The following is a 27,959-nucleotide window of genomic DNA, read 5'->3' as shown; positions in this document are numbered from 1 at the left end:
CCGGCGCGCCCCGCGCGGGCGGCCCGCGGGGGGGCGGTTGGGCGGCGGCGGTTGGCGGGCGGCGGTTGGCGGGGGCGGGGCGGGGCGGCGCGCGGGTGACGCGGCGCGCGGGGCGGGGCGGGGCCGCAGGGGGGTTGTGGTGGCCCGCGGCGCGCGCACAGCAGCCGGGTGCAGCCGCTGCCGTCGCCGCCGCAGCAGCAGCAGCGCCAGGAGCCGCCGCCGCCCAACCGCCGCCGCCGCCCAACCGCCGCCCGCAGCCTCCGCGCCCTCCCCCGGCCCCGCGAAGATGGTGGACCGCGAGCAGCTGGTGCAGAAGGCCCGGCTGGCCGAGCAAGCCGAGCGCTACGACGACATGGCGGCCGCCATGAAGAACGTGAGTCCCCCGCCGCCGCCGCCGGGCCTCGCCGCCCGGCCCGGGAGCTGCGGGAGGGCGGGGGGTGCGCGGCGCCCGCCCGCCCGCCTCCCCCGGCCCCCCCCCCGTGCCCGCCGCGGGGCTCCCGCAGTGCGAGGCAGCGGGACCCCCCTACCCGCCCCTCCCGCGCCTGAGCTGGGGGTGTCGCGCCGCGCCGCAGGCAGGGCGGGTGCGGGGCGCCCCGCTCCGGGCCTCGCCGCGCTGCCGCCGCCCCGGCCCCGGGCACCCCCCGCCCTGCCGCGGCATCCTCTGCCGAGCCGGGGCCCGGGGCCTCGCCCCTGCCCTGCTTGGCCTCTGTGCTGCCCCATCCCGCGTCCTCTCCTTCGCCCCACGGTGCCCCCCTCCCCGCATCCTCTGCCCTGCCCCATCCCTAAGCTTCTGCTTTGCCCCACGGCCTCCCCCCTGCATCCTCTGCCCTGCCCCATCCCTTGTCCTCTCCTCTGCCCTATGGCACCCCCCCGTGTCCTCTGCCCTGCCCCATCCCTTGTCCTCCCCTTTGCCCTATGGCCCCCCTGCATCCTCTGCCCTGCCCCATCCCTGAGCCTTTACTTTGCCCTATGGGCCCCCCCCCTGCATCCTCTGACCCTGCGCCATACCTGGTCCTCTCCTTCACCCTATGGCCCCCCCTGCATCCTCTGCCCTGCCCCATCTCTCGTCCTCTCCTCTGCCCTAGGGTCCCTGACCCTGCCTGTCTTTTGCTGTGCCTCATCCCTTTTCCTCTCCTTTGCCCCACAGGCCCCCTGCATCCTTTGTGCTACCCCATCCCTGATCTTCTCCTTCACCCCATGGCTCCCATGCGCCTTTTGCTGTGCCCTATATACCTTGTTCTCTCCTTCGCCCTATGGTCCCCCTGCATCCTTTGCTGTGCCCCTGTCTGTTGTCTTCTCCCCCACCCCAGGGCCCCCCTGCCCTGCCCCCTTCATCCTCTGCCATGCTGCCATCCCCTCCCCTGCCCTAAGGCCCCCCACACTGCCCCATGCATCTTCTGCCATGCCCCTGTCCCTTGTCTTCTCCCCTGCCCTAAGGCCCCCTACGTGCATCCTCCGCTGTACTCCTGTCCCTTGTCCTTGCCCCTGCTCGGAGGGCAGAGGAGCCGCCCTTGGGGTGCGGGGCTCCCTGCTGCGCTCTCTCCGGGGTCGCACTAAACCTGCCTAGGGGCTTTCCGCCCCTCGGGGTGAGCCCGCAGGAAACCCTGCGGAGGGATTCGCGTGCCCACCTCTCCCTGCAGCCACTGCCCAAGTGCCACCCCGCCGCTCGCGTGCATCCCTTCCCGTGCACTGTCTGCGGCAGGTCTGCAGGGCTTGTGCGCTTGTGACCCCAAAGATCGGAGCCTTTAGCTGCCAGAGCTCTTATTTTTACTGCACTTGTTCCGAGATTTATGAATTGAGTCATGTTGTATTCATTTCACGCTCTTAAAATAAAGACTCTGCATATAGCAGGCTGATCTGATTTGTGACACTGAACGCTCCTCTTCAATACTGACATTTTGACAATATAAGAAGTAAAAAAACATATCTCTGATCTGATCTTGCAAACAAAGCAATCGTGGGAGGCAGGATCAAGTCATTCCAGAAGATTCTGCATTTGTCATATTGCAGAGAGGCTAGACTGGGTGGAGGGAGGGAGGGGGTGCTTTAAAGGGGAAAACTGTTCTTTATGTTTGTCTTCTTAGTCAGGTCTGAACCTTTAAGAGAAGCTGGGGTGTCCTCCCTTGCTGATGAAAAGTGAATGCTGATCTAGGAATGTCGCAGTCTGTCTTGGATGCAGCTCCGTTTGCCTATATTGCACCATTTTGTCAATAACCTTGCATTTATCAAATGGACAAAACTGTCACAGCCTGATATGGGGAGGGAGGAGACGTCTTATCAAGGAATGAAATATGGATAATCAGAACAAGATAATATCATATTAAAACAACTGGGTTATTCCGCTGCTGCACTATGGATTTTATACTATTTTCTGATAACAGAACAGCATCTATTCATTTTAAAGTAAAGCTTGCAATATGTGCAGTTGCCACAGCTTATTTCATATGGAGAATATAGCCATTATTACAAAGCCAACAGTGATATGCCTGAGGACTTTACACATAGTCTTTTGCAATATTTCTGTTGTGTGAATTTCACTAACCTACTTATGGTGGATCTGTATTTAAACCAAAGTTGTTAGAGATTATATATATATACACATATATGTGTGTATATATATATATATATACACACACATGCGCGCACGCATTTTTTTCCCCCCCTTTTAGCCCTTACTGCTCCTGGTGAAACAGTAACTCAGGCTAATGCTGCTTATCAGTTTTCATGTAGTTTAGCCATAAGAAAATGATTCACAGTGGGAGTGCTGATGCCTCTTCCTACAGCAAACAAAAGGCAGAGCTTTGTTCTTAATTTCTGCAGTATGCTGCTTAAACTCTGGCTCAGTCCCACGGTAATGGGCATGTCACACTTAGTTATTCCTGATACTGTCCTCTGTCCTGCCCATCCCCCAATTCCAGTTGTGCAGGAGGCTTGTGACCTCGCACTCATTTCCGTAGCAACGCTAGTGATGTCATATGCACTGATACAAGCTGCAATGCACCCAGGTGGTAGCAGAGAGCATGCAGACTGCATCTAGCTAAGGTAATGCAGAAGTGTTCCTGTAGCTCGTCTGACCAAATCCCTTTTTCCAGAAAGTACAGACATCGTGGTTTCGCCTCATGTCATCTGAGGTTAGCTATTTGCCTGCTCCGTTCTCTTTTCTGGACACCATGTTGAGAAATGTTGCTCTTTCTCCCCGCCTGCCCCCCCCCCCCCCCAAAAAAAAAAAAAAAAAAAAAAAGTCTAGAGTGGTAGCTAATGCACAAAAGAGCCTAATTCTTCTGCAGTCTGGTCTCTTACATTTTAATGGTAACCTAATGGGTTGTGACACAGCACCCAGTCACATCACTCAGCAAGCCTCACCTCTGTATGCTTAGGAGCCTTTTGCTAAATGTCTGCTTGTAATGGCTTAAAATGGAAAGAGTATACTATGGTTTTTCTAATTTAATGTCTACTGATTCACTGAATGCTTCTTGTTACAGTGATGCATTGAATCAAAGTAGTTTCTTCTAAGTGATAATACATGTAATAAGTACTAGTTTCTTCCTTGCTGCATTAGCCAGTGGTGTCCTTAATTGGTACTCGCAAACAGGGTAATTGCTGCCGCAGAAGCGGGCTTATTACTTCAGTCATTGAATTTTACAGGGTTACTGAGATGTCTCAGTAAAACACAGCGTACAGTCCCCTGGGTTTGCTGGGGAGGACAAAAGGTGAAACTGTGCTGGTGAAGGATGATGGGGCTGATCGCTCTGCGGGTGGGACTGGGCCTGTCCTTATGGCCCCACCAGTGTGTGTCTGTGTGACCTTGATCATGTTGTTGGGTGTCTTGTCACCTCAGCCCTGTCTGCACGGGGATAAAACCAGCCCTATAAAGTGCTCGAGTCACTCGGAGAACAGGAGCTATGCTGTGGCCTGCAAACCCTCCCACTGGTCTCTCAAGTGGTCACCGTGCCTGCTAGCTGTTTGCTGCACATATGGGCAGGCATTGGGCTTGCCATCGCAACCTGCCTGATGCCCAAGCAGTGCCAGGGCTTTTCTTCCTAGCTCACCACCTGCAGAGGTTCTGTGCTGCCCTTAATGCCTCTGGCTGAAGTGAGCTGCCTTTTTGGCTTCAGCTCCACTAAAAAGTTTTCTCTCTGACCCAGCTGTTCACGCCAGGGCTCTAGATCAATATCCATTAGCTGTGGAGCAATGATGGAAGCTTTTTGGAGGTGGAGTCGTGCCAAGCTCCTGGGCTGTGTGCTGCCTGGGGGGCTGTTTCCTCCCTTGAGCGAAGGATTATGCGTTGCTGGTCTGGCTCAGGTGGTGCTCTGCCTCTCCCGCAGAAAGCGGGTGCTGCTTGCTCAGGTGGAGCTTGCTCCTGAAAGGCTCTGGCTTGGGCCTGTTTGCACTCAATAGTAATGGCGTGCAGAAATCGGGATCTCTGAAGGTGCCTCTCGTAGTTTTGTATCCCTGTTAAAGCGCTTCCCGGGCGCTGTCCAGCAGGTCTCCTTTGGGCTGTGGAGCAGGGCGCAGTCATCCTTCTCTGTAAGAGAACTTGTATCCCCTTAGCTTTTGGGGCCTTCAGGGTGGGGGTGTGTAGATGAACAAGAAAGGTATTGGAATGACATTTGCAGCGAATAAGTTGCCTAGGAAGAATATTAAATTGCACCCACATACTCTGTAGGAATGGGACCATATGGCAGACTCCTTGGGCCCACCTAAAGCCCCTTTTGTGAGGAACACCTGGCTACTTGACTGTGGGAAACCAGCCTCAGAGTACAGGATAGTGTCAGTCCTGTGTGTGAGGATTAACAACTGCAGTGGTGGGCGTGGAGGGGCAAATGTTAGAGATGCCAAAAATCAGGCTGCTGTTGCCCAAGCTTTAGATGCAACATATTTTTTTGATGCAGTGAATGACCATTTTGTGTGGAGGAGGAGACCAAGCATAAAGAACTGCAGGCTTTCCATGGCATGGGTTGTGCAGGCTCCTGACATATCAGCTCACCAACCTGCTCAGACTGGCAAGGTATCATCCGTCAAGTACTGTGTCCACTGTAACGCAGATAGCAGACTTGTCCCTGGAAAGGGTAGAAGCAATGCAAATACAAATAACCCAGATGTCTGAAGAGTGACAGGGGAAGGGAGTAGAGTTGATTAGCTGCTTTCTGCTTCTCAGCGTAGAATAGAGACAAAAAGGTGAGAGGGAAGGGCATCCCTTGGAGGAGTGCTGTGCAGGCCATCTGTGATGGTAAAAAAGCCAAGGTTGTAGAGCAAGGATTGTAAGCTGTTGTAGTAGCACTTCCCAGGGGAGCTAGGGAAGGCCTTGGAGGAACAATTTCCAGTACCAAGGTGGAGAAGATTTGTTGGCATCTAACGTGTGTGTTGCTGTTCTTGCTTCTGCCCCTTGTGCAAGCGCATCGAATGCCCTTCAGCCTTGTGGTGTCTCCTGGAGCACTGCAGCACAGCGCTGGGCAACTGCCAGTTATGCCACCAGACCCACCCTTGCATGCGGATGAGCAGTCCTCTCCAGCCCTTCTGCAGCAAAGGCATGCTCAGGCCAGAGTGAGGGGGGGGTGTGCCAAGGCCTGCTTGGCTCTGGGCCCATGGTGACCTCCTGATGGGTGAGGGCTACTGCATGGCTCCCACCACCCTCATATGGCAGCTAGAAAGCTTGCTTGGGGCTCTGAGCCCAGGAAAGCTTCCCGGGCGGGTGCTCGCTTTCTCTCTGCACTCAGATGTCTCTGATGGCCAAAGCTGCAGTGGCTTTCTGTGACTTGGGCCCTGAGCTTTGGGCAGTGGCAGAGACCCTTTCAGTGCAGGCAGAAAAATGGGCCCAGAGACTTCCAGGAGGCTCCCTTGGGCCTGCTTGAATGCTGTCAGCAACCTGAGCTGAGGCATAACTCTCCTTGAAACGTCAAACGTGCCTTTCTAGCTGTTTCTGGGAAATTCCCAGGTTGTGCTGCAGAACTGAGGTCTAGTATGTTGTGCTGAGGAAGGCGTGTCCTAGTTGTAACCTTGCTGTTCCTGACTTGAGATGCTTGCAGCACCAGGAGACAAGGGCATTCAAAGCCCTGTGCGGGTGGAAGGGTAACTGATGAAGGGGCAGGGCACCCTGTTCTGGGCTCTGAGCTGAACACGGGCTTATATGGAAACAGCTTCACTGTAACCTTGCAAATGAAGAGCTGATGTATCGGCCTTGGCTTGAGCTGCACAAAGTATCTGAAGAACTGTGGGTAGTGCCACTGCTCATCTGAGTTGCTTCTTGCATCACACAGTTGCTGTTTTGTTATGTGTGTGTGGTGAGAACGTGGGTCTGTGAGCTGGGTGAGAGCATGATTCATGAGCAGTGAACAGGGCTTCCTTTGCAGAGGTCTGTGGGGCCAGGACAGGATGGCTGTTGTCATAAACTGCTGCTCTGCTGCACTTCTGACCTCATAACGGTTCACAGCATGGATTGTCTTGGTGTTGCCTCTGCTAAAATCAACTTCAGGACATTCCAGCAGTAGGCTGAGTTGCACATCTGCACTCAAGCTGTGGACAGGTACCAAGATGTCCTGTACATAAATACAGTCGGGTGTTACATGCATTTGCTGTATTAACTGGCTAGTCTTCAGCAGCTCAAGCTTTTAGACTTTTCCCTTTAAGCTCTTAATAAGCCTTTATGTACAGGCTTTAGGAAAAGCCACTGGCTTGTAAGACCATGATGGGTTTCCCTCAGTTGGTCAAGTGTAGCACCTAAATATGCATTTGACCAGAAATAGCTCCTCTTAAACTAAATGAAAATGAGCTTGAGGTTGTAGTGGAGAATATAGCTCTTGAATCCTCCTCTAAGGCTCCTGGTAACTGGGGTACATGGAAACAATAAAACTCTTGGGTAATGCTCTTCAGGAGCCCTTAGACATTTTGCCCTTAGCCAATAGAAGTTTTAGATGGTGGCTGGCTCTGAAAGTGGAGGAAAGTGGGAGTGGTAGGATTTTCTTGTTGTTTTTATGTTTGCTTGTTTTTTCTATTTTTTTTTCTTTTCTTTTCTGGCGGGGGGAGGAGGGTTGGGTTTGCTTGAGCTGGTTGTGCTCATGGTTAAAGATGGCTGGCTCATGGGAGACTCATCTTATTGTTACACCATGCAGTAAATAATGTGCATGGACAGCCCTGTCTCCCCAAGCCTTGTTCACCAGCTTATCTCAAAGTCACTGTCTGGAATAGATTCTTAGGGCACGCTGATGTGAACTCAGACTTACTAAAAATTACAGGAACAGCAATTTAAGGGCAACCACAGAAACAGAACTTCAACTCCAAAAATGTTTTCTGAATCAAAAACTCTTATTATGGACCACTGGAACATATACACTGCATTCTTGGCTTGTCTCCTCTGAACCTGGCAATGTTATTTGGCATCATGTTACCAGTTCTCATTAACCTACTGGATGATGCTTGCAAGAGAAGTAAGGGCTATACAGATAATAGTGTATCCTATTGCCTGCTCTGCTTCCTCTGGTAAGGCGATGCCTAGGACTACTCATGGATGTTCTTTGGGATTTGGATTGTGATCAGCTGGGGAAACTGCTTCTTCCTTGCTCTCTATTACTGGTAGCAGGAAACTTTTCCTTAATTTGAGGATCCCTCATCTTTTTTTTCTTTTTTTCTTCCTCTCTGCACCATCTCTTTGTCACTGACTCTTACTGGCTTACCTTCCTTAAAGCTGTTTTCGCTGCCATGTCTGGGTTGGTCTAGCTGCTGTCAGGCACAGTGTTAGAATTGGTCAGGAGCATGGTCAGCATGACTTTCTGGGTAGGAATAAGGTGACTCAGCCTCACAGAGCTTTGAACTGGGCAGATGGGGTAAGTGACCTGATGGCTTCCTGCAGCCTGTAGAGAATATCTGGCTTGACCAGTGTTTTGTTCCCAGGCAGGTGGGTGACACCAAGCCTCTTAACCACAGGCACAAGGATTTTTACAGCCTAATATTTCACTGGACCACTCCATACCGGGGCGTCACATACTTCAAAGAAGTACAGTTAGCTCTGAGACAGAGAAAGATGTCAGTGTTCATAGGCTGGGATCTAAGCTGAGAACTAGCTGTACTAGTGAGCTGCTCTGCTCAAAGAGGCTGAGGATATCTCTGTAAAGCTGTGCTGGGATGGTTCATGCCATTCAGGATGTGGGTTTAAGCAGTGCTGGTGAAAGGACTCTGCCAGTATGAAATGCACATGGTGGGAGCTTTGTCAGCATGTCTCTTCTGATCAAGGAGCTTCTGGTATGGTTGTATCAGTTAGCAATAACTTAGCCTTGGAAATAACCCCCTGCACCAGTGCAGGCTGGGGGCTGACCTCCTGGAAAGCAGCTCTGCAGAGAAGGACCTGGGAGTCTGGGTGGACAACAAGGTGACCGTGAGCCAGCAACGTGCCCTGGTGGCCAAGAAGGCCAATGGTATCCTGGGTTGCATTTGGAAGAGCATTGCCAGCAGGCTGAGGGAGGTAACCTTCCCCCTCTACTCAGCCCAGGTGAGGCTGCATCTGGAGTGCTGTGTCCAGAGCGGGGCTCCCCAATACAAGAGAGACATGGAGCTACTGGAGCGAGTCCAGTGAAGGGCTACTAAGGTGATTAAGGGACTGGGGTATCTCTCATATGAGGAAAGGCTGAGAGAGCTGGCACTGTTCAGCCTCAAGAAGAGAAGACTGAGGGGGGAATCTCATCAATGTGTATAAGTATCCGAAGGGAGGGTGTGAAGAGGATGGGGCCAGACTCTCTTCAGTGGTGCCCAGCAATAGGACAAGAGGCAACGGACACAAACTGAAACACAGGAAGCTCTGTCTGAACATATGGAAGAACTTGTTTACTGTGAGGGTGACTGAGCACTGGAACAGGTTGTGGAGTCTCCATCCTTGGAGATACTCAAAAGCCATCTGAACATGGTCTTGGGCAAAGTGCTCAAGGTGACTCTGCTTGAGCAGGGGGGTTGGACTAGATGATCTCCAGAGGTGCCTTCCAACCTGTGTTTCTGTGAAATACAGCCTTCTGTCTTAAATCTCTGAAGAATTGGTGCTCCCTCAGATCCAGTAAATGCTCTGAGAGAATGGGGGGGCCAGTTAGCCTATCTGGCTTTGTAGAATTGCATGGATTTGGGTAGGATGAAGCAGTAAGTATTCAGATTTTCACATCAAGAAATGTCACAAAAGGTGAGGTGTGCTCGTCGCATTTACCTCTCTGGTTGGGTAATACACACTTGCAGTTTCAGTTTAGGTTTAGGAATTGATCCCCTGCTTGCTGTGACTCTTGAGGATAAAGGAAGAAAGATGTCTTTGGACTCAGTTTGTAGAGTAGGGGCTGTGTTGACTATTATGGCTGAGAGAAGATTGTGGTAGCCTTGACTTCATATCTGGAGAAACCTCCATGAACAGTGACAGATCTGGCTATAGCCCACCTAGCAAGCTATAACACAAACTCTGCAACTATACTCTTCAGCCTTCCATTTTAAGCAACTTCATGCTAAGTAAACTATGTGCATATGAATGCATAGAAAGTTGTGGGAAAGGATACGTATTTAGAGGAAAAAGAAGCTTTCATTTTTCCTATTGCCAGTACTTGATTAACCAGCTACTTTTTGGGAGGTGCCTTTGTCTGAGCTTCAGATGTGTCTTTGGAAGTTGAGCACTGCTTGACTTGTTGGTGCTGCTCCTCTCCCTTGGCAGAGGTGTGTAGTGTGGTGGGAGCTCAGTACCAGTCTGGTGAGGAGGAGAAGAAAGAAGTGTCAGAGTAATTCAGAGCTAGCTACTTGGTATATGTTAATCAGACACCAGATTGTTCAGTGGCAGGTACAGAGGAAGTATTGTTTGAAAAATGCCTACAGTTGGACTGAAGAGAGCCTTTCCATGGTGGGGTTAGTATCTGGGACATTTAGGACCCTGCAGATCTGAAGGTACTTTCTGCTTTTCTGCCCACTTCCACATCCTGACCTGTGACTGATAGTGAAACATTAACACTTAGTGGAATAACTGCAGTACAAATAATGGTAAAACAGGATTTGCCTGGCATCCCAAGCACTTCTGAGTCTTGATTGGATACAGACATCATCTTCCACTTCATTGTAGCAGAGCTGTGATTTAGGGCTCTAGTCATCTCTGAAAAGCTAATGCACCCTTGATGCTTCCAGGCATTCTTCTACGCTTCAGTGCTCTCCAACTCAAAGATAAGTTTTTTTGTTGCTGTTTTTTTTCCCCCTTTCTTCTGAAGCTAGTGCTATTCTGAATATTTTTGTGCTAACTGGTCTGGAGCCAGCTTAGACCTTCTTTGCCTTGCTATCTACGCCTTCTTTATTCCCTTCTGGAAGACTGCAGCTCTTAACCAGCTTCTGTTGTTTATTGGAAAGATAAGTAATGTAACTTGTCCTTGGCTGAAATCTCCCTCCCTCCCTCCCTCCTATTAGGTTCATGTGACTGTGGACAAATTAAAACCTTATGTCCGGAAAGCAAAAATTCCATTAAAACAGTAGCAAATATTTACTTGATCAGTTTCTGCAAGTGGTAGTCATTTTGCTGCAAAGCGATAGCTTGGAAACCCATTTAGTACCTGCTAAAAGGAAATGGAAGTAGCTGTGAATTTGTTGCCGTACTGCTGAATATACAATGTTCTTGTCTTTCAGCCTTTGAAGCCTTCATCTTGGCTTCAAGATGGTGTTCAGATAAATAGTCACAGGCCAGTTTCATGCTGACAGTAGTCAGATAAAATGTTCTGCCATTATTATTGTTTGCCAGGCTTTGTTTGTCCTCCTGCCTCTGGAAAGCTTTCCATCTTTTTGGATGTGGGAACTCTTATTCCCTTGTGGAGACAAAATGATTTTCTTATAATCCAAAACCAGCTCACAGTTTGTGCTGCACTGTTTGAAAACACCATGCATTTACAAATTGGTGGTAAAGGACTATCCAAGTTGTGTAAGTGAGATTGCAAGAATCCTTGGCTCTGGTCTCTTGTGTAGACTTCTGGCTGTGCATTGACCATTACTGAAGTCCAGGACTGTCCCCTCCTGGTACCTGTTCTTGCCTCCTCCTCCTGCCACCTCTCTACCTCCTTCAGAGTGGAGAGAGTTGAGCTCTTGAGTGGCATGTGGGTGACTTCATAAATCTGCACTTGACCTTGAACAAATAGGAAAGGGGAAGGATATAAACCTGCAACCAGCTGGCTGCGGAGGTTACATAACTCAGTATTGTGTAGTCTTGGATAGTCACAGCCAATGCAGTTATATTCAACTTTCTCTTGTTCCCCCTCCCGCCAGCTGCTTAATCTAATGAACAGAGTCCCTCCTCCCATCTTAAAGCCAAGGAAAATGATGACAAAAGGACTTTCATTCTAGTCTCTACATTGCTTTAAGTAAAAGGCCTGACTCCTGTGTCCAGAATCCAGATGTCGAGACTGTGGACTTCTCCCCTACGGTGCTGTGCATTGCTGCTATTCCAGCACGGAGCCAGTGTTGTCACAGGATTGCTCGAGTGGGAAGCCTGCCTTGGGGAGGAGTTCAGCAGCAACTTGGCTTTGTCCAGCTTGTCTGAGTGCACAGTGACAGCTAGTTTAAGCTGTTCCATCTCTCCAGCCCTGTGTAATGCATGCTGCTGCCTTTGGCAGGCTAGATCTTGGGAAGCTGTTGTTCTCTTACTGGTTGGGGTTGATGGAGGCAGGACTTGATATCTACATAGGAATCTTGCTGTGGTTGCAATATCGTTCAGTCATATTTTCTGCCATACTGAGGATTGCTCAGTGGAGTCTAGAAGCACTTGCACAGTGTAATCTGGAAACAGAAGGGAAAAGAAATGTGAGGCAGCAACTCTAGGGATGCAGGAAATACTACAAGACAGGCGCTTGAAAGTAATGCTTTCATGTACTTGGTTAAAGCCTCTGTCAACCCATTTTAGTACAAACTTTCCCTGAATCTCAATTTTTTTGGTGTTTTATTAAGCAGATAATGAAATGTTTGTTCTGCACACACATTCTACTTAGACATGCAGTTAGTGTATGCTGGCTCTGTCCTAGGTAAGCTGCAACCTCCTTTGCGAGTAGGCACAAGAGTGCTCTGGGGCTGAAAACATGGTGAGATCACATAGCCGAAAATGTAGCAATGACAGTGTGGCTACAACTAAAAATCTATTGAGCAGGTGATATGAAGCAGCTGCAGAGTATAAAGGAAGATAAAAAAGTCAGTAGGGAGAGGAGGTGGTAGTTTGTTCTGTGTTAAACAGGCTTAGTCACATCTTGGGAATGACCCAGCACATGCCCAGTTGGGTATTAAACAAACCTGATACCGGTCCAAAAGCTGATGTAGTGACCAAAGGCAGAGTATTAGTTAATAGCCATAGGAGAGTAACTAGAGAACATGTCACTGATGGCATGAGATTCCCTTAAGAGGATCCACAGATTAGGAATTAGAATACTTAATGTTTTTCCTGTATAAAGGAGATGTTGGTTAGAACTGAGTCAGTCTATGGGTGTTTGAGACTTGCACTTGAACGTGCTAAGTCTGCTTGAACTCAAAGTACAAAACACCTTAATTGTTTGCAGCTTCCCTCTGATCTTAGTCAATGAGTTAACTTGCTTGCTTGGTACATGTCTTTGCTTATGTATCAAAGATACTTGGCATGTCGCTATGCTTCTGATATGGCTTTAAAGTGTCTTCAGCAAGGCTCTAGAAAAATACCAGTGAGAAGTCTCAGCTTCAGAGTTAACTCAGTTGCTAATGGACATGTTGTTGTTTGGACAGTTGTGGTTCTCTGCAGCAGAAAGTTTATTAATAGTAGTTGGAAAAGCAGTTGCTGTGCTGTATGCTAACATACCCATGAAAACTGCTGTAAGAGATCTGTGCTTGTGAAAGACTAATACTTAGTATTCAGCAGTGAATGAGAACTTGGGGAAGATTAACAGCCTTTGATTTACACCAAGCTAAGGAAGTCATTGGAGCTTTGCCTTTTCATGCTGTTGGGCTTTGTTACATGTGATAAATTTTTCATTATGTTGAAGTTGGGAGTTTGGCTGCTTGCATGTGGTGGTGTCAAGATGTCAGTGCCTGAAGTGCTCTGTTACTGGGGATGAACTGAGATCAAATCTGCAGTAGTAGTGTAGTCCCTTGGACTAAAACGAAATGAGAGCTGGGAAGAGATGGCTGGAACCAGGCAAGGGTAGTTAAATTGGCACTCAGATCTAGAATAGCAAACTGACTGTTCTCATGGAGATAACAATGTAAAATTGGCTGCAGTGCTCCAGAATGTTGCTAGTGTAAAAACTTAAATTTCTGTTCTACGAGTTCATTTAAGAAACTAAAGAAAACTGTCTTCACTAGAGGTGTGCAAGGTCAAGCCTGAAATTCCTGAAGCAGTGGGAGGATAGAAAGTACATCTGGAGGGATAATCACCTTGGTCGCTGATGTGGAAATTAAACCTATTGTGGAGCTGGCGTGCTGGAGTCCACCTGGCTGCTTGGGCATTCTGGAAAGTCTTTTCATCTAATATAACACATTTCAGACTCTGAAAGGAACTGCTGGTTCTGCAGGCCAGGAGACCCAGAGCAAAAAATCTTGTTTTTTACACTTCCAGAGCCTTGCCTTGATGCAGTGAACAAACTTTCCCAAAGCGTTTGAAGTAATGGAATGAAACAGTTAAAAGCTTAATCAGTAGCTGCAGGGAGCTGTTTGCGTGGTGGCAACTTCTCCCACTTTGTTCTGCTGTAGCAGTCACTTGCTGACTGCAGCAGTACGATGGCTTTTCCTAGCAGGAACAGATGATGTGAGAAGACAAGAATTGCCTCTTTTGCACTGCTCTGGCCAACCTGGGAGCAGGCTCGAGCGGAGCATCCGGATGCATGCAGCCCGACAGTGCTGGGGCAGGCGTTGCCAGCCCAGGGGAGCAGGCCAAGAGGTGTGGAGACCATAACTTCCAGCAGCCAGAAGTTGCTCTCAGCCTTCCCTGGGGCATCCTGCCTGGGGCACATCTGCTATCCTCTCTCTACTTGGTAGATGTGAATAGTGTTCACGGGTACAGTGTCACAGGGTCATTTTTTTGAGCCCCTGATTAAGGACAAACTTCTCACATTGGCCTGGTTCCTTGAAGCTCCAGGAAGGATTTAATGACCTGGTAGTAGGATACTTACTTGCTTAGCAGTGGGGTTGGAGATGAGTAGGGAAACACTGATATCTGTGCCAGATTAGTACTCTTGGAAGCTGTGAGGTAAATCTTTAAGCAGCTAATACTCCCAGCAGCACTAAAAGCCCTTCCCCATGAAGCTTGGTTTATTTATTTGGGTTGTCCTTGTTTACATGACTGGAGTAGCAGAAGTCAGTCTTAGTTTTTATTGTTTTACCTCAAATTGGAAAAATAGTGAGTCTTCCCCTGTGCTGATCAAGTCTTAGGACTCTATAAATGGCCAGTGGTGGTCCTGTGCCTGGCTTCTTCAGTTTAAAGCCTGTAAGTGGATGAAATTTCTGAAGAATAATGCTTGAATGGAAAATAAATGAAGTCTCTAAACCTGTGTTGAAATGCTGTGGAGGAAAGAGCAGCAGTCATCATCAAGGAGTTTTTAAACTGACACCTTGAAGTTTCTTCATGCAGCTCAGAAAAGCCTCTAGAAGCCACTTAATTGGGATTCTCATTTGAAAAGGATCTATTCTGAGCTCTAAAAACTTCGATCCTGCACCAGGACCTATCTGTGCCCGTGGCAGCAGAACGCTGTGGTATGCTCCACACGCTCTGCAGAAAGCTTGTAGCAAAGGCTCATTAGCAGGAAACAGACTGAATAATCTTAAGGCGGAAGAGTTCCCCAAGCTGTTGAGTGACGGAGTAGGGTGGTGATCTTGGCCTGCTGTTAAGGTGCTTGCAGAAATGCAAAAGTGGGCAGATGTTGCTTGCCAGCCTGCTGTATCTTGGGGAAAGAATAACTTGATGTCCCTTCTGTTCCTTTGTAGTTAGCAGGCAAAGGTGCTGGTATCCCATCTGCTGGAGACAGCGTGATGAGCCCTGAGTGACAGACCTTTTTAAATGCTAGGACTGATGTAGCTCGATTTGCTGCTTTCTCCATCTGGTGGCAGGAAGGCACTAGACCGACAGAGATTGCTTATTTTTCCCAAGAGTTTTTTTTATGGGTGCAAGGCAGCTAGTGGCAGCAAGATAGTGAAACAATTTGTCCTATGAACCAGTTTTCATCTTGTTTAATAGGCTGCCTTTTTGATAAGGCTAAGAAGAATCAGGATATTAATAAGGAATCCAGACCATGAGAAGAACTCGGGCTTAAATTTCTTAATGACAAAAACCAGATACTAGCTATAGAAGCAACTCACTGCTACAGACTGTGGAATGCTAATTCAGAAATAGTTTACAGCTTTACACAGATGCACTCGAAATGTGTGCACGTGACCATGCTAGGGAGCTCGGGTTACCCCTTGCAGCTACTGCGGTGTCTAGGTTGCCCTCTTCAAGTCAATAGCCATGTCAGATTGCAAGGTCTAACAACATACCTGGAAACTACCTCTGAAAGGCAGATGGTGCTCTCTTATGCTTGCTTTATCTCAAAAGCTACAGAAGAAGCTGGTGGGCAGATCTGTGAGGTCCAGGTCTTCTGTTACTTGAACTTGAACGGTTAGACCAAATGCTGAGACTGTAGCTCTGCAGATAAGGAATGATACGTGCAGAAAAGGAACAGCTCAGAGCCTGCTTTTGTCACTAGCTTTCTCTCCTCGGGTCCCTTATGACCATCCACATGCAGAATGTGATAGAGACTTAAGGCAGGAATGATTCTGTGTAGTTGAAACTGTTCTTTCTCTAAGTTCAATCCATCAGAGCAAGACTGAACTGAAGTAAATCTCCAGGCTCCAAAAACTGATCAGACTTGTATGTAGTATGATGAAGTTCACATTGACTTAAGTAGTTAATAAGCTACAGAGGCCAATGAAATAAATGAGCTCTAGGTTTTAATGTCTTTTTTTAATTTGAAGACTTCATCTCAGGTGGTTCAAAGTTGTCGTAAATAATAAAGGGTGCAGGATGTGATGAAAGCTTGCTGTTGGCTGTAGGAGCATGCAGAAATCCTAATCAGTGTCTGGAGTGTCTAAATAGCCTCTAAGATCCAGTTATGCTGCAAGTAATACAGTCTTACTTTCCAGACACTAGTCCTTGATTTGCTCTCAGCAATTTGAAAATTAATGGCAGAACCATCTATTACTACATGTGCCTTCAGCTTTTTCCAGCTACTGACTATTGTCTTGTGATGAAAGCAGGCTCTATAAACTTAAAAATAGGAACTAGAATAATATTATTCATACCGAAACAGTCAAACGAGACAGCAGTGGGGAACTAACTTCTGGCCACAGTCTTCCTGTGCTTTTCTGGCTGTGTCTGAGACAAGAGAAGGGCCCGATCTGTAACCCTGGCTGCACTTGGATAAAACATGAGCGCAGAGGACAGTGGAGGGAGGAGGTTGGCAAGGAGAGAAATAGTTATGGTACCACTTTCATTTCATAAATATAATACTAGGGAAAAGAGGAAAACAAAGGTGAAAAAGACCAGAGCCAATGAAGTCTGAGAAGGGTTTTCTAATTTAGATCTAGTTTGATGCACCTACTTTGTGTCAAGGTAGGACAACCCTTTCAAAAGGCATCTTTCCTAATGCTGTGATAGTTTCATAGGACAGTTTGTTCTTGAGCATAGAAGGAGAGGTCATTCTTGACTGACTGATTGAAGTTGTGTGGCATTTAGTCGTGACTATAATCAAGCCACCACGTAATGGTGACAATTTAATAGGCTTTAAAAAAAGCCATTTCTTCAGAAACTACACGTAGAGTGAGATGGGAGTGGGAAAATCAGGGTGCAATGTGGAAATCTAAAATTGGCTTCTCAGACCTGTCACTTCCAAGTGACAGCATTCATATCTTGCCTTTCTGCATAGGGTGCTGGCTGCTGAATGTGATCTGATGCTTGCAAAGGGGTAGCAGAGCTCTACCATGAGACAAAAAAAATGCAGCTGAGAAATGGAGGATGAGGGTGAGATGGCATGGCTTCAGGTAATCCTGAACACTTGTCAACTGCTTGAACCTGGACCAGCTGCTCGTGTGTTGGCTGGTTGCTCACGTTGTCGGTGGCTTCAGACTGAGACACACTTTCAGTAGCAGGACCTCTGCATTGTTCTAAAAGCACGTGTGCCTTTTAAAAAAAATGAAACAGAAAAGGCCAGACCTCAGTGTGACTAGCAGATTGCGTATGAGGGAAAGCAAGGCAAGTGCTAGGGTTTCTGTTGAAAGATAACGTACTTAATTATGTGGAACAGAAACCATAGATAGAACCGTGAAGACTCAAGTGCTGAGGGAGAAATGGTTGTTGCTTCTCCTGATGGATGATGAACTCTGGCTATGTTCAAAACTTGTCCTAGGAAATGTTCCTACTCCTTGGCCTGAAACAGGCGAGCAGCAGAAGGCTGGACTCACAAGTGGCAGGCTCTTCCGGACTAAGACTGAAAATGTTTGAGTGGCCTATGAAGCAAATGAACAGCTGATGGATGTATGCTGATCTCATTAATTGTATGTAATATCAGATCATAAATTAGCCTCATGCAGGATCACAGCATCACAGTAATTGGTGACTGCTCTGTGACAGGTAGGGACGTGTTGTGGACAGTTGAAAGTTCTCATGGTTGTATTTCTCTTCAGAAAAGGTTGGCTCTATTTTAGCTATCTAAATAGCATCTTCAGGACTTCAAGATCTCTTCTGGGTAATCAAAAGAGCAAAAATATTGAGGCTTATAAATTGGATTAAACTGTCAAATGTTGATGGTATTCCCAGGGGAAGAATCTCTGGGTGTGTTTAGCTGCTCTGCTGTGTGCTTTCAGATAAGGCATCAAAGCTAGGCAACAGCCATAAATGGGTGGACGGAGGCACTTTGTTACAAAAGCTCAGTGAAAATTCCTGTGTAAGGGAATAAACGGGTAGAACTAAATCTCCTGATGGATCTCCACTGCAGCTACTCTGTAGCTGGAGAGTCAACGTTCACTTAAAAATGGTTACTTCAGGCTTGCACTGATGCAGGGTAAGAAATGCAGGGTAAAGAGTCCTGGAATAAGCCTCATAAGCAAACAAGCCTGTCAGTGGCTAAGAGCGAACTTCCCCATAGATCCCAAAGAAACCTGTTAATTAGGCCGTTTCTGGAAAGAAGATGGAGGAGGACCAACCCTTGGGCTTTTGGAGAGCATGGACCTTGACATTAGGTGTAGGCAGAAGTTTTGCCTGCTCCCTGAGTTTTCAGTGTGAGGCTGAACCTTCCCCTGGCTGCAAAGTGATATTTGAGCATGCTGGGAGCTTGCCAGGTTTTGGACATAACTGTGAGCTCTGACTCAGCACTGTAATATAGAAATCGGGAGAACCTTCTCTGTGGTTTTACTCTCTCTGAAGTAAGAGGGTTTTTTCTTTTTTCTTTTTTTTTTCTTTTTTTTTTTTCTTTTACAAATGAGAGGGTTTTAAATGCGTACAAATCTCTGGACTCTCAGGCAGTAGAAACCCTAAACCTCCAGGAGTTTTTGTCTAATGGGAACCGTTGGACTACTGCTGTTGCTTTAGGGCACTTGAGTCTTGGTGGTTCAGATGCTGCACCCTCAAAGGCTGCGGAAACTGGTGAGACTGGAACTTGGCAGCGTCCTTGAACTTGGTGATGGAACATGCCTCCAAGCACAAGCCCATCAGCATAAACTGAGCCAGTCCAAGCGCTGCCTAGAGCTGCACTCCCTGACAAGGTGTCTTCCCCCTCCACACCTCCCCTTGCACAGGGCTTCTGGTTGCTGAGCACAGTGCTGCCTTCTTCAGTGTGCAAAGAGGGTGGCTACTGACATGCATATTACATGTTGCAAGCGAGCATGGGTGAAGCTCTTGCAAGTGAGTCATGTGTCTGCAGACTTGCATGGAAATTAGAGGCACCACAGCAGATATCTACTGCTGTTCTGCATAGATATAGAGCTAGTCTTGTGGCTGGTCTTGCAGGCTGGGCTTGTTTTGTGGGAGGAAGTAGAAGGGAAGGTGAAAAGGGCCTTTTTTCCAGAATGGCTAAAAGATTTGCATTTATCAAGCTTCCAGCTGCAGGAGAGTGTGAACCAGCTCTTCGCACTTGGCTTCTTATGCAACATTCAAGGCTTGACTCCGTTTCCAATGCACGTATCTCCTGCCTCCCCTACCTTGTTGATCTGCAGGGGCACGAGGGTGAAACGAAGCTGGAAGGTTACTGAGATCTGCAGTGCAAGTTCTGCTTTTCAGTGAGGCCTGTCAGCCAGGGAAGCAGAACTCTGAAATGACTGAGCTTCCCGGAGAGTGGGTAGACTTTCAGTCAGAAGCTGATGGCTTCGTGTTCCTGCCAAGCCCTTTGAATGTCAGACTGTGATTTCTTTGATATTCCAAGTCTCTAACTGCATGTGATGGTGCTGTTTGCTGTTAGACTAACAACAGTATCTCCATGGCATAGGAAGCTTGGGTAGGCACTGATGTTTACTCTTCTACCTTTCCTAAGCCCTTCCTGGATGAGAACCTACCTTTACTCAGTGAGAGTTGGGTTTCCTTCAACTGCCTGAAGGTGTTGCAGCAAACAGGTTGATCTTATTGTGCCATGCAAAAATGGGGAACAAAATGAGCATGACAGTCCTGTGCTAAGACCTGGCCATGAGTCTTAAGTGGAAGGTTAATTCTGGCGGAGCGGCATATTCCTCTGGCTGACTTGTGTCCATGGCTCTGGCTCTGCACGTTGCTGTTCTGTTATGGACCTGGAAGTCTGTCTGCCCAAAGTGATGGCTGCACCTTGGCCTGCCGATGGGGCTTGTCACAACAGAGCACTGACACTTTTCCTCTTGTCTTTTAAATGGGCAGTCCTGATTGATGTTGCTATGACTGTGGGGATTTAGCAGGCTTTTATTTTAAGAGTTGGTTTGGGAATGGCATCAGATGGCCTGTCGCTTGCAGGGTTGGTCTATCCTGTGAAGGTGTTGTCCTTCTTGGGGAAGGTTAGACACCTCCAGGACCTGGGTTAAGAAGGTGAGAGTTCTGGCAATATTAATGCTGATGCTGGAAACAATAGCAAAAATTTTCTGAAAGGGCTTGGAATGTGACCTCTGCAATCCGATCCAGGCTTGATGCAGGATATTGCCTTACCGATGTCGCATCAGAGGCATTCGGTTCATGCAGTGCTATAAATTAAGTATATTGGAGCTTGCTGTTTGCCCTCTGACATGATTGAGACTCTTCTTGTCTTGGTATCCTGCTGTGCGGGGAAAAAACAGCATTTGGTTGACCAGCAGGATTACAATGAAGGCGCGGACCCTCATTCACCTGACGAATTGCTGCAGAGGTTTCTGGGGTGGTCTTCTGCTGGAGATGTCGACTCATACAGGGCTACTGGCAAAAGCAGCATGGCCGTGTCATGGAACCCCGCATCGGAGTGCTAAATGTTTTGTGGCAGCTCAGGCTAAGACACCAGACTTGCTTCACCTGATTGCCACCAGCACACCTTCCCTTCTGGTGACCGTGTGCAGTGCAGTGGGGCAGATGAGCAGGTACTAACATCTTAGCTGTAGCATGGGGAGGTGGCAGGCAAGCTCTGAGCAGACCAAGAGGCTGTGGCAATGGCAGTTCTCAAAGGCAGGTTAATCCTGGGATACTTGTTTTTCGCCTTACGGTGATTGTCTAATTAAGGCAGCTAAACATACTTACTCTCCAGTGTCCTGCTCGTCTTATGTTTTCTCCTAGCTTCCTGCTGGGAATGCAGGTGCTGGATGGCTTTTCTCTCTTTCTTGGTTTAATTGTAAACTGAAATAAGTGTGGGATTGTAGGCTCTTCCCTCCCCACTGCTGGTATTGAGGGACACTGACCCTGTCGCCAGCCATGATGCACCTTTGCATTTCTCTTCCATGTATCATTGCAATGCTCTGTTTTACTGAGAACCTGGGTCCTGCTAGAAAGGAGCTATGGGATGAACTAGGTATCCTTTGTGCTTTGATAAGTTCCCCGTGAGCTCCCTGGAGGAATTTTTGCTTCTCCACAGGTGTATGTTCCATCTGTCGGCGAGTTTGTTGAAAGGATTTTGACAGGCAACTTTCTTCCATAATCCTTAATAGCTTCCAATTTAAAATGTTTATGGTAAGCTAATCCTACTAAACTCCCTGTAGTTTTAATAAATTTGTCCTCCTGCAAGACTCTTCTGATGAGAGGAGGTAATTGTACTTCTAAGGTATGCTCTCTGCCATGATAAATATCTGCAGACTTGATTGTGGGATAGCTTTAAAGTGTACCTGCCTGGTCTGTGATAGCAAAAGAGCATCTTGCTAAAAGCAAGATGCTAATTTGGTTATGAACCTTCATAATTAGTGTCAAGACAGAAAACTGTTGGAATCAGACTCCCTTGCTGCTGTTGCAGTGTAACCGTCAATGTGGCTTCTGCCAGACACTCTTGGATTTGAGCCAGGAGGTAAGAGAGTACTCCAGGTTGAAAAGGATTTCTGGAGGGCTCTAGTCCAACCCCTCTGCTCAAAGCAGGGCTACCTAGGTCAGGTTGCGCAGGGTCCCGTGCAGCCAAGGTTTGAATATCTCCAACAATGGACAACCCATAAACCTCTAGGGCAGGGGGACACCTTACTGTGCTCCAATATCTTTCAAAGATGGCTTCAAGCCACAGTATCTTTAATCTGTTTGTGCAGATGTCATTCAACTGAAGGGAAGAATGAATGGAATCATCTCAAAGTTACTAAGTCCTGTAGATATGGACAGCTGGAGTCCTCCAGGCTTACGGTACAAGGCAGTCTGAAAGCAGAATGTAAATGGCTCGCTGCAGTACTGTACTGAGAGCAGTACACGATTCGCAGGTTGGATGGAAATTTCTGCCCAGCATTGAGGGAAGGGAAGGAGGTTTGCATCCCTGAAGTCGAAGGCAAGGAGGCCTGTCCTAGGGATTTCTCTGGTGCTCAAGGTTGCTGTGAACTACTGCAGAACCTTCAGCTCTTGCCACCTGTTATTTCAGGTTGAATTGGAGAGTAGCTTAGCATGTCACCGCCTGTGTGCAAGGCTAAGCTGCTGCCACATGTCCCTCTGCAGGAAGTAGCATATCACACGAAACCAAGGGCTGTGCGGCTAAACAGCCGCTGCTGGCCTGGGGCGGGGTGGGATGTGGATTAGTCTCTTGGCATCGAGAGCTGTCAGATGGCCTGGGTGTTGCACGCCCTATTTACCTTGGAGCGTGAAAGCTGGGACTGTCTTGGCACCCTGTGCCCTGCACCTTGTCCTGTGTCGTTGGTGACTGCTGACAGTCACGGAGGACTCCACCCTTTTTAACAGAACACCCCTTTCTCTGGTCCCTCAGCTGTCTTTTACCCTTGGTACAGAAGACAACTGTGCCCAGCTTGCATACTAAGATCCTCTTCTGTATGGAAATAGTCTATTTTGCTGGTTACCCTGCCAGGGCTGAGAGTGCCCCATGAGAGCAGCACAAGTCTGTCTCGTGTGCTAAGGCAGGAGGGCACCTCACAGTCTGCCGCAGTAGTGCAAAGGGTCAGTGGAAGGAAGCTTTTTTACTGCCTGTATCTTGAGAAAGAAGTAGAGGGGGTCCAGATCAGAGCACTGGGGTACTCTGCAAGCTTCTTGAAACTAATGCTTAACTATAGCTTGTTTTTGGGACAACGCATTGGCCAGGCTGTAGCAATAGGGTCCAAGCAGCTGCAAGGGAGAAGTGATGGCATGAATAGATGTTACTGGAATAAACAGCCCAACATGATGCAAGCTAGCATGCATCATTCCAGACCACTCAAATGAGATTCTGGGCCAAACCATCTTAAACCTTCCAGCATGAGCCCTTGGCTTCCTGGACACCATCGTGAATGTGGTGTCAAGGCCCAAAGCAAACCCCGTCCTTGCAAATGCTTGTGAAAATGACTCAGTATTTGCAGAAGGCTTTCTGGTCCAAACTGTTATCTAATCCTCATGGAAAGTGACTGCATAGTGGACAACTACAGGATCCTGCCAAATCTGCTCTGTTAGCCTGTCTCAGGTGTGGAGTACCCAGTGAAAGCACCAGCCTGGAGGACACGTGTATGGGCAGCGTGGGTACGCTCTTTGGGGAGGGGGACAACAGCTCCCCTGTGGGCTATTAATGACACCCAGGCTCAAAGTAACATCTGTTGAGGAATGGTTGGAGCCCTCTTTAGTCCGTTGGTGCAGGTATAACTAACAGAATTGAGTGACTGTATGGAGCAAGCTGGCTGCTGCAGCATCTTGCGCAGTTGTACCACCCCAGGAGGCTGTGGAAAGAGCTGCTCCAAAGGTGTGGAGATGTGGCTGCAGCGCGCAGCATGGAGTCAGCGGGACGTGAGCCCTCCGCCGAGCTGCCTGCTGCCTGTCAGGCAGGGTAGCTGGTGCAGCCGCTGGCTGGCTGCCTCGCCATTGTCGGAGGTGCTGCAGCCAGCGATGGATTTGTGGGAACTGGAATGAAACCACAGTATCAAGCGTGATGCTTCCCAGTAATTGAATCGGCCAAGACAGCATTTGGCAGCCTGCTTGTGAAATGGCTCTATGCTCCGTCGTCTCCTTAATCATTCTGTTGCTGTGTGCTATAATGACTAAATTGCCATGTTGTGTGAGGCAGGTAGAAATGATACTGTGCATTAACACTCTTATCTTCAATGAAGAAAATCCTGTGTGGGAGGAACGTACTCTTACCACGTGAGCTTTTAAATTCCTTATCCCTATAGATGCCTTAAGGCAGCTATAATTTTAATACCTAACGTATTCTTTAGGCATCTCAAAAGCATGTACTGTGCTCATGGGAAACAGAAAAGATGAACACCCTGTAGCTGAATTTTCTGTATTGTTAATCCATTCAGCTAGCTTGTAACTGTAGAACATCTACACCCTCTTGCTTTGACTGTCCCTCCCTTCTGCTTCTTGAAGTCTGACACTGTTTCTGCAGGTGAAATGCATCTCGTTCCTAAAGGATTTTTCTGGTCTGGAAAATACTCATCTTCTAAGAGCTGGAGAATACCTTGAATAAAACTGAACCTACCCCTTTTGCAGGGGGACTGGACTGCAGCATGGTTTCCCAGCTGGCTCCCTCTAGGATGAGATTGAATGTCTGATGAGAAATTGGGATTTCACGAGCCAGCTGTGTTCTTCTGTGCCTCTCTAGAGACATGTGGGAGCACCTGAATGCTAAGTAATGACAGGAACGGCAAGTGACTGCAGCTTAACCCAAGTCTTTCTCTTCTTTCTTCCTCTCTCGATACAGGTGACGGAACTGAACGAGCCTCTGTCCAATGAAGAGAGGAATCTGTTGTCCGTAGCTTATAAAAATGTAGTAGGGGCACGGCGCTCTTCTTGGCGAGTAATTAGCAGCATTGAGCAGAAGACATCTGCTGATGGTAACGAGAAGAAGATAGAAATGGTACGGGCCTACCGTGAGAAAATAGAGAAGGAGTTGGAAGCTGTATGCCAGGATGTGCTGAGCCTGCTAGACAACTACCTGATCAAGAACTGCAGTGAGACGCAGTACGAGAGCAAAGTCTTCTACCTGAAGATGAAAGGGGACTATTACCGCTACCTGGCTGAAGTGGCCACTGGTGAGAAGAGGGCGACCGTGGTGGAGTCTTCAGAGAAAGCCTATAGCGAAGCTCATGAGATCAGCAAGGAGCACATGCAGCCGACCCATCCCATCAGGCTCGGCCTGGCACTTAACTACTCAGTTTTCTACTACGAGATCCAGAACGCTCCGGAGCAGGCCTGCCACCTGGCCAAGACGGCGTTCGACGATGCGATTGCCGAGCTGGACACCCTCAACGAGGACTCCTACAAGGACTCAACGCTGATCATGCAGCTCCTTCGCGACAACCTAACGCTCTGGACAAGCGATCAGCAAGACGACGACGGTGGAGAAGGCAACAATTAGACCCCCAGATGGACTGGCAGCCGCACGCTGATGCTAACTACTGCAGTCTTTATTTTTTTCCCACGAGTGGGGGGGTCAGGGGTGGGGGAGGGAAAGGGAGGGGACACCTTCCCAGGGAGGCCCCCCACAACCTGTCTTTGATTGCCTCTTTGACATTTTTGCCAAAACACCACTAGTGGAAGTCAGGCTGGCTGTGCTGGTATGGAATAGCAGCCTCACTGGCATATGGACTGTTCTGTAGATTATTAATACAAGTGGAGCTGTCTTTAATTTAAGTTTATTGCTAGAAATAAAAGGGTTTTAAGATGAAATAACTTGAATGGAATGGCCCTCGTTTTTGAGAATAGCAACACAAAAAGGAAGTTCTGTGGTTCCAGTAAGGCTTATGTGCGTTTGTTTCTTCAGTTCAAGTGCCGTGTGTTTGTTACCACGTAGCAGGGCGTCTCTCCGGAGCGCTCTGCCTGTCAGGGCATGGCTTAAAATCCCCAAATTGAAAAGGAATATTTAAAAAAATAAATAAATAAAAGAATTTGGGGCTCGTAAAGCCCCAGGATTTAGGCCACTTAACCTTTTTGTTAAGATATTTATTAGGGTAGCTTACAGTATTAACACTAAAACGCAGTTTACAGTATTTCTACATTACAGCCATATGACATCAAGCCTTTGACTGTCTGTTTTCTTTTGCTAGTTCTTTTGGCTTGCCTTCCTAATCAGTCCTCGCCTGTGGACTGGCTTAGCTGTTCTGTGTCGCCCAAGGCAAGAAGACTGCCCGCCCGAGGAACATCAAAGCTGCTCTAGTTTTTTGGTCAACAGCTTAACAGGTGCTTGGCTAGCGGCTGTTTAAACTATTTTAGTCCACAGCAAAAGGTTTAAGAACTTAATTAGAAAAGGGGGAAGTGTTTAACTAAAATGCCACTAAATAAAGAGAATTCAGGTCTGTATGTCATGTACTGTGTTTGGTATTTCAAAGACCATCCTGATTTAAGGTGCCACAGCTGCTTCCTCAGGGATTGCACTGCCATTTCACTCTGCCTGACTTTCTCCCACTGTACCATGAGGTTTGTCAGCAGATCTCCGGCACCCAGGCTCCCTTGTTTGTCATCAGGGAAGCTGGGTGTGTTTTCTTTCTCCTGAGGAAGCTTGTGGTGTAATGAGTGAACTTCAGGAGCTGAGAAACTAATTTGGTAGAGAAATCCACAAGGGAAGAGCTACAATCATAGACATTTCTATCAAACATCGGGAGCCCAGGAACTTAGTTCTCTTTTCCAAGTCTGTCCTATTCGGCTGGGGGTGGGAGACGGGGCACCTGAATTGCTTAGCAGGTAATATTTACCCCATTTTGAGTAAATTTTTTTACATAACTGTTGGAAGTTCACTGCTGTTCTCTTTGGCTTGCGGAGTGCTGTACCACGTAGCTTTTTAACTAAAGCTACGCAGTAGGGAAAATCGCACTCATGCATTTTTAAAACAGGCTTTCATTGTCCCTTTTGAGAGTCAGTCTGTAAACAGAGCATCGCGGTGTTGCACACGCAGTACAGTCCGTTCTGTTGTTCGCTTGCACGGGGAGTCTGGCACTGCTGGACTCGGCTCCGGCTGTGGCCCCTCCGTAGCAGTCAAACGAAGTTATTTACCCCCCTCCCTTCCTAAGGGAGCAAGCAGAGATGAGTGTGTAGCTGATGCTCATGACGAGATTGCCCCGGCGATACTAGCAAAGCTGACGACCTGGATCCCTAAACGCGGAGAGGCGCAGAGCCTTGCTCGCGGCAGCCGGCGCGGGCGGGAGCCGCGGGTACTGCGTGCAACACCCTGTCGCAGGCAGGAGCGACTCGGGCGGCCGCTCGCCCGGCCCGTGAGCCCCTCGCGGCCCAGGTAGCTGACAGAAACCTGCAGTAAACGCCATGGACTGGAAGATTTATTTAGGCTTCTTAACTTTATTTGATTTACCTTCATGTCCAGTGAGCAGTGTTGTCCCAGCTGTATAATTTGGAAGTGATTTACTGGAATTACAAAACCTGTTTTTATTTTCAGCTTTTGCTCTGGCTGCTTTAGAGAAATTATGCAGGAAAGATCGCACAAGAGGGCTAAAAGTGGAGTGGGGTGGGGGACTTGATTTTTAAGCAGCTTGAATGGTTTCTTTCGTTTTTTAAGAAATGCACTTGCCTATGATACTGTCTCTCCAGTGAAATGATTACTGCTCCATTACTCTATTGATACAATATTGTGCATGCTAGTGTCGTATTTCTATACAGTAGCTTGAAATTTATTAACTTATACTGTAGATGTTATGTATTCCTATGACAAAATAGTCTTCAAAAATTTTTTAAAGTTTTTTAATTTATTTTTCTTTTGGGGGTAAAGTTTGCTCTACCAAATAGTGATCGTAACAAACTGATCTGTTATGGATGTTGCTATAGTGACATGCAATTATATATGATTTTGTTTTTAAAAAGGAAAAAAGCAAAAGAAAACACCAGTGTTAGCTTAATCTTAATGTCTGGTGTTCGTCATGGTGAAATTATAACTATTACAGTGTAGGAGAACAATGACTGTGTTCTTTGAATGAGCCTTTGTTTGTGCTTTTTGTCATGTTATGCAGTGAACTATTTTTAAGGTCTAATCAGTGATTATTTTTCCAACTCCGTGTTTCTGTAAGGAATTATTTCACACACGGACCATTCTTAGCAGTTTTCCTCAGTGATGGAATATCATGAATGTGAGTCATTATGTAGCCGTCGTACATTGAGCAAATAAACTTACAGATCTGATGTCAGTGCTGCTTACTTGTATTGCATGTGTCGAGTTTATTCGCGGCTCTGCCGGGAGGGCAGGCCCGGTCCGAGGGGCGGCTGCGTGCCCCAGATGGGGAAGCGCCTTTATCTGGGGCCCCGCTCGCTTATCGCGGGCCGGACAGCCGGAGTGGCCTGCGACAAACACCCTCCTCCTCGGGCCCCGGCTCCTTGCAGCGGGAGCAGGGGAAGGCGGCGGTCTTTGCGCTCCGCCGTGAACGTTAAACCCGGCGCGTCGCCCTCGGCTCCGGTTTCAAGCGCGCGCTGGGGC

General features: G+C 48.0%; 1 protein-coding gene across 1 annotated transcript; it reads left to right on the top strand.

Annotated features, from left to right (window-relative positions):
• Nucleotides 1-104: 104 nt before the first annotated feature.
• On the top strand, nucleotides 105-27,667 carry YWHAG (tyrosine 3-monooxygenase/tryptophan 5-monooxygenase activation protein gamma). The gene is made up of 2 exons (XM_064523378.1): nucleotides 105-373; nucleotides 24,246-27,667. The coding sequence occupies exons 1-2, from the start codon at nucleotides 287-289 to the stop codon at nucleotides 24,900-24,902; spliced, it is 744 nt and encodes a 247-aa protein (XP_064379448.1). The 5' UTR covers nucleotides 105-286; the 3' UTR covers nucleotides 24,903-27,667.
• The last annotated feature ends 292 nt before the right edge of the window (nucleotides 27,668-27,959 follow it).

Source organism: Dromaius novaehollandiae, chromosome 19 (genome assembly GCF_036370855.1).
Source record: "Dromaius novaehollandiae isolate bDroNov1 chromosome 19, bDroNov1.hap1, whole genome shotgun sequence".
In the NCBI taxonomy this organism is placed as follows: domain Eukaryota; kingdom Metazoa; phylum Chordata; class Aves; order Casuariiformes; family Dromaiidae; genus Dromaius; species Dromaius novaehollandiae.
The sequence above is the reverse complement of the archived record's forward strand: the minus strand, read 5'-3'. Positions and strand labels throughout refer to the sequence as shown.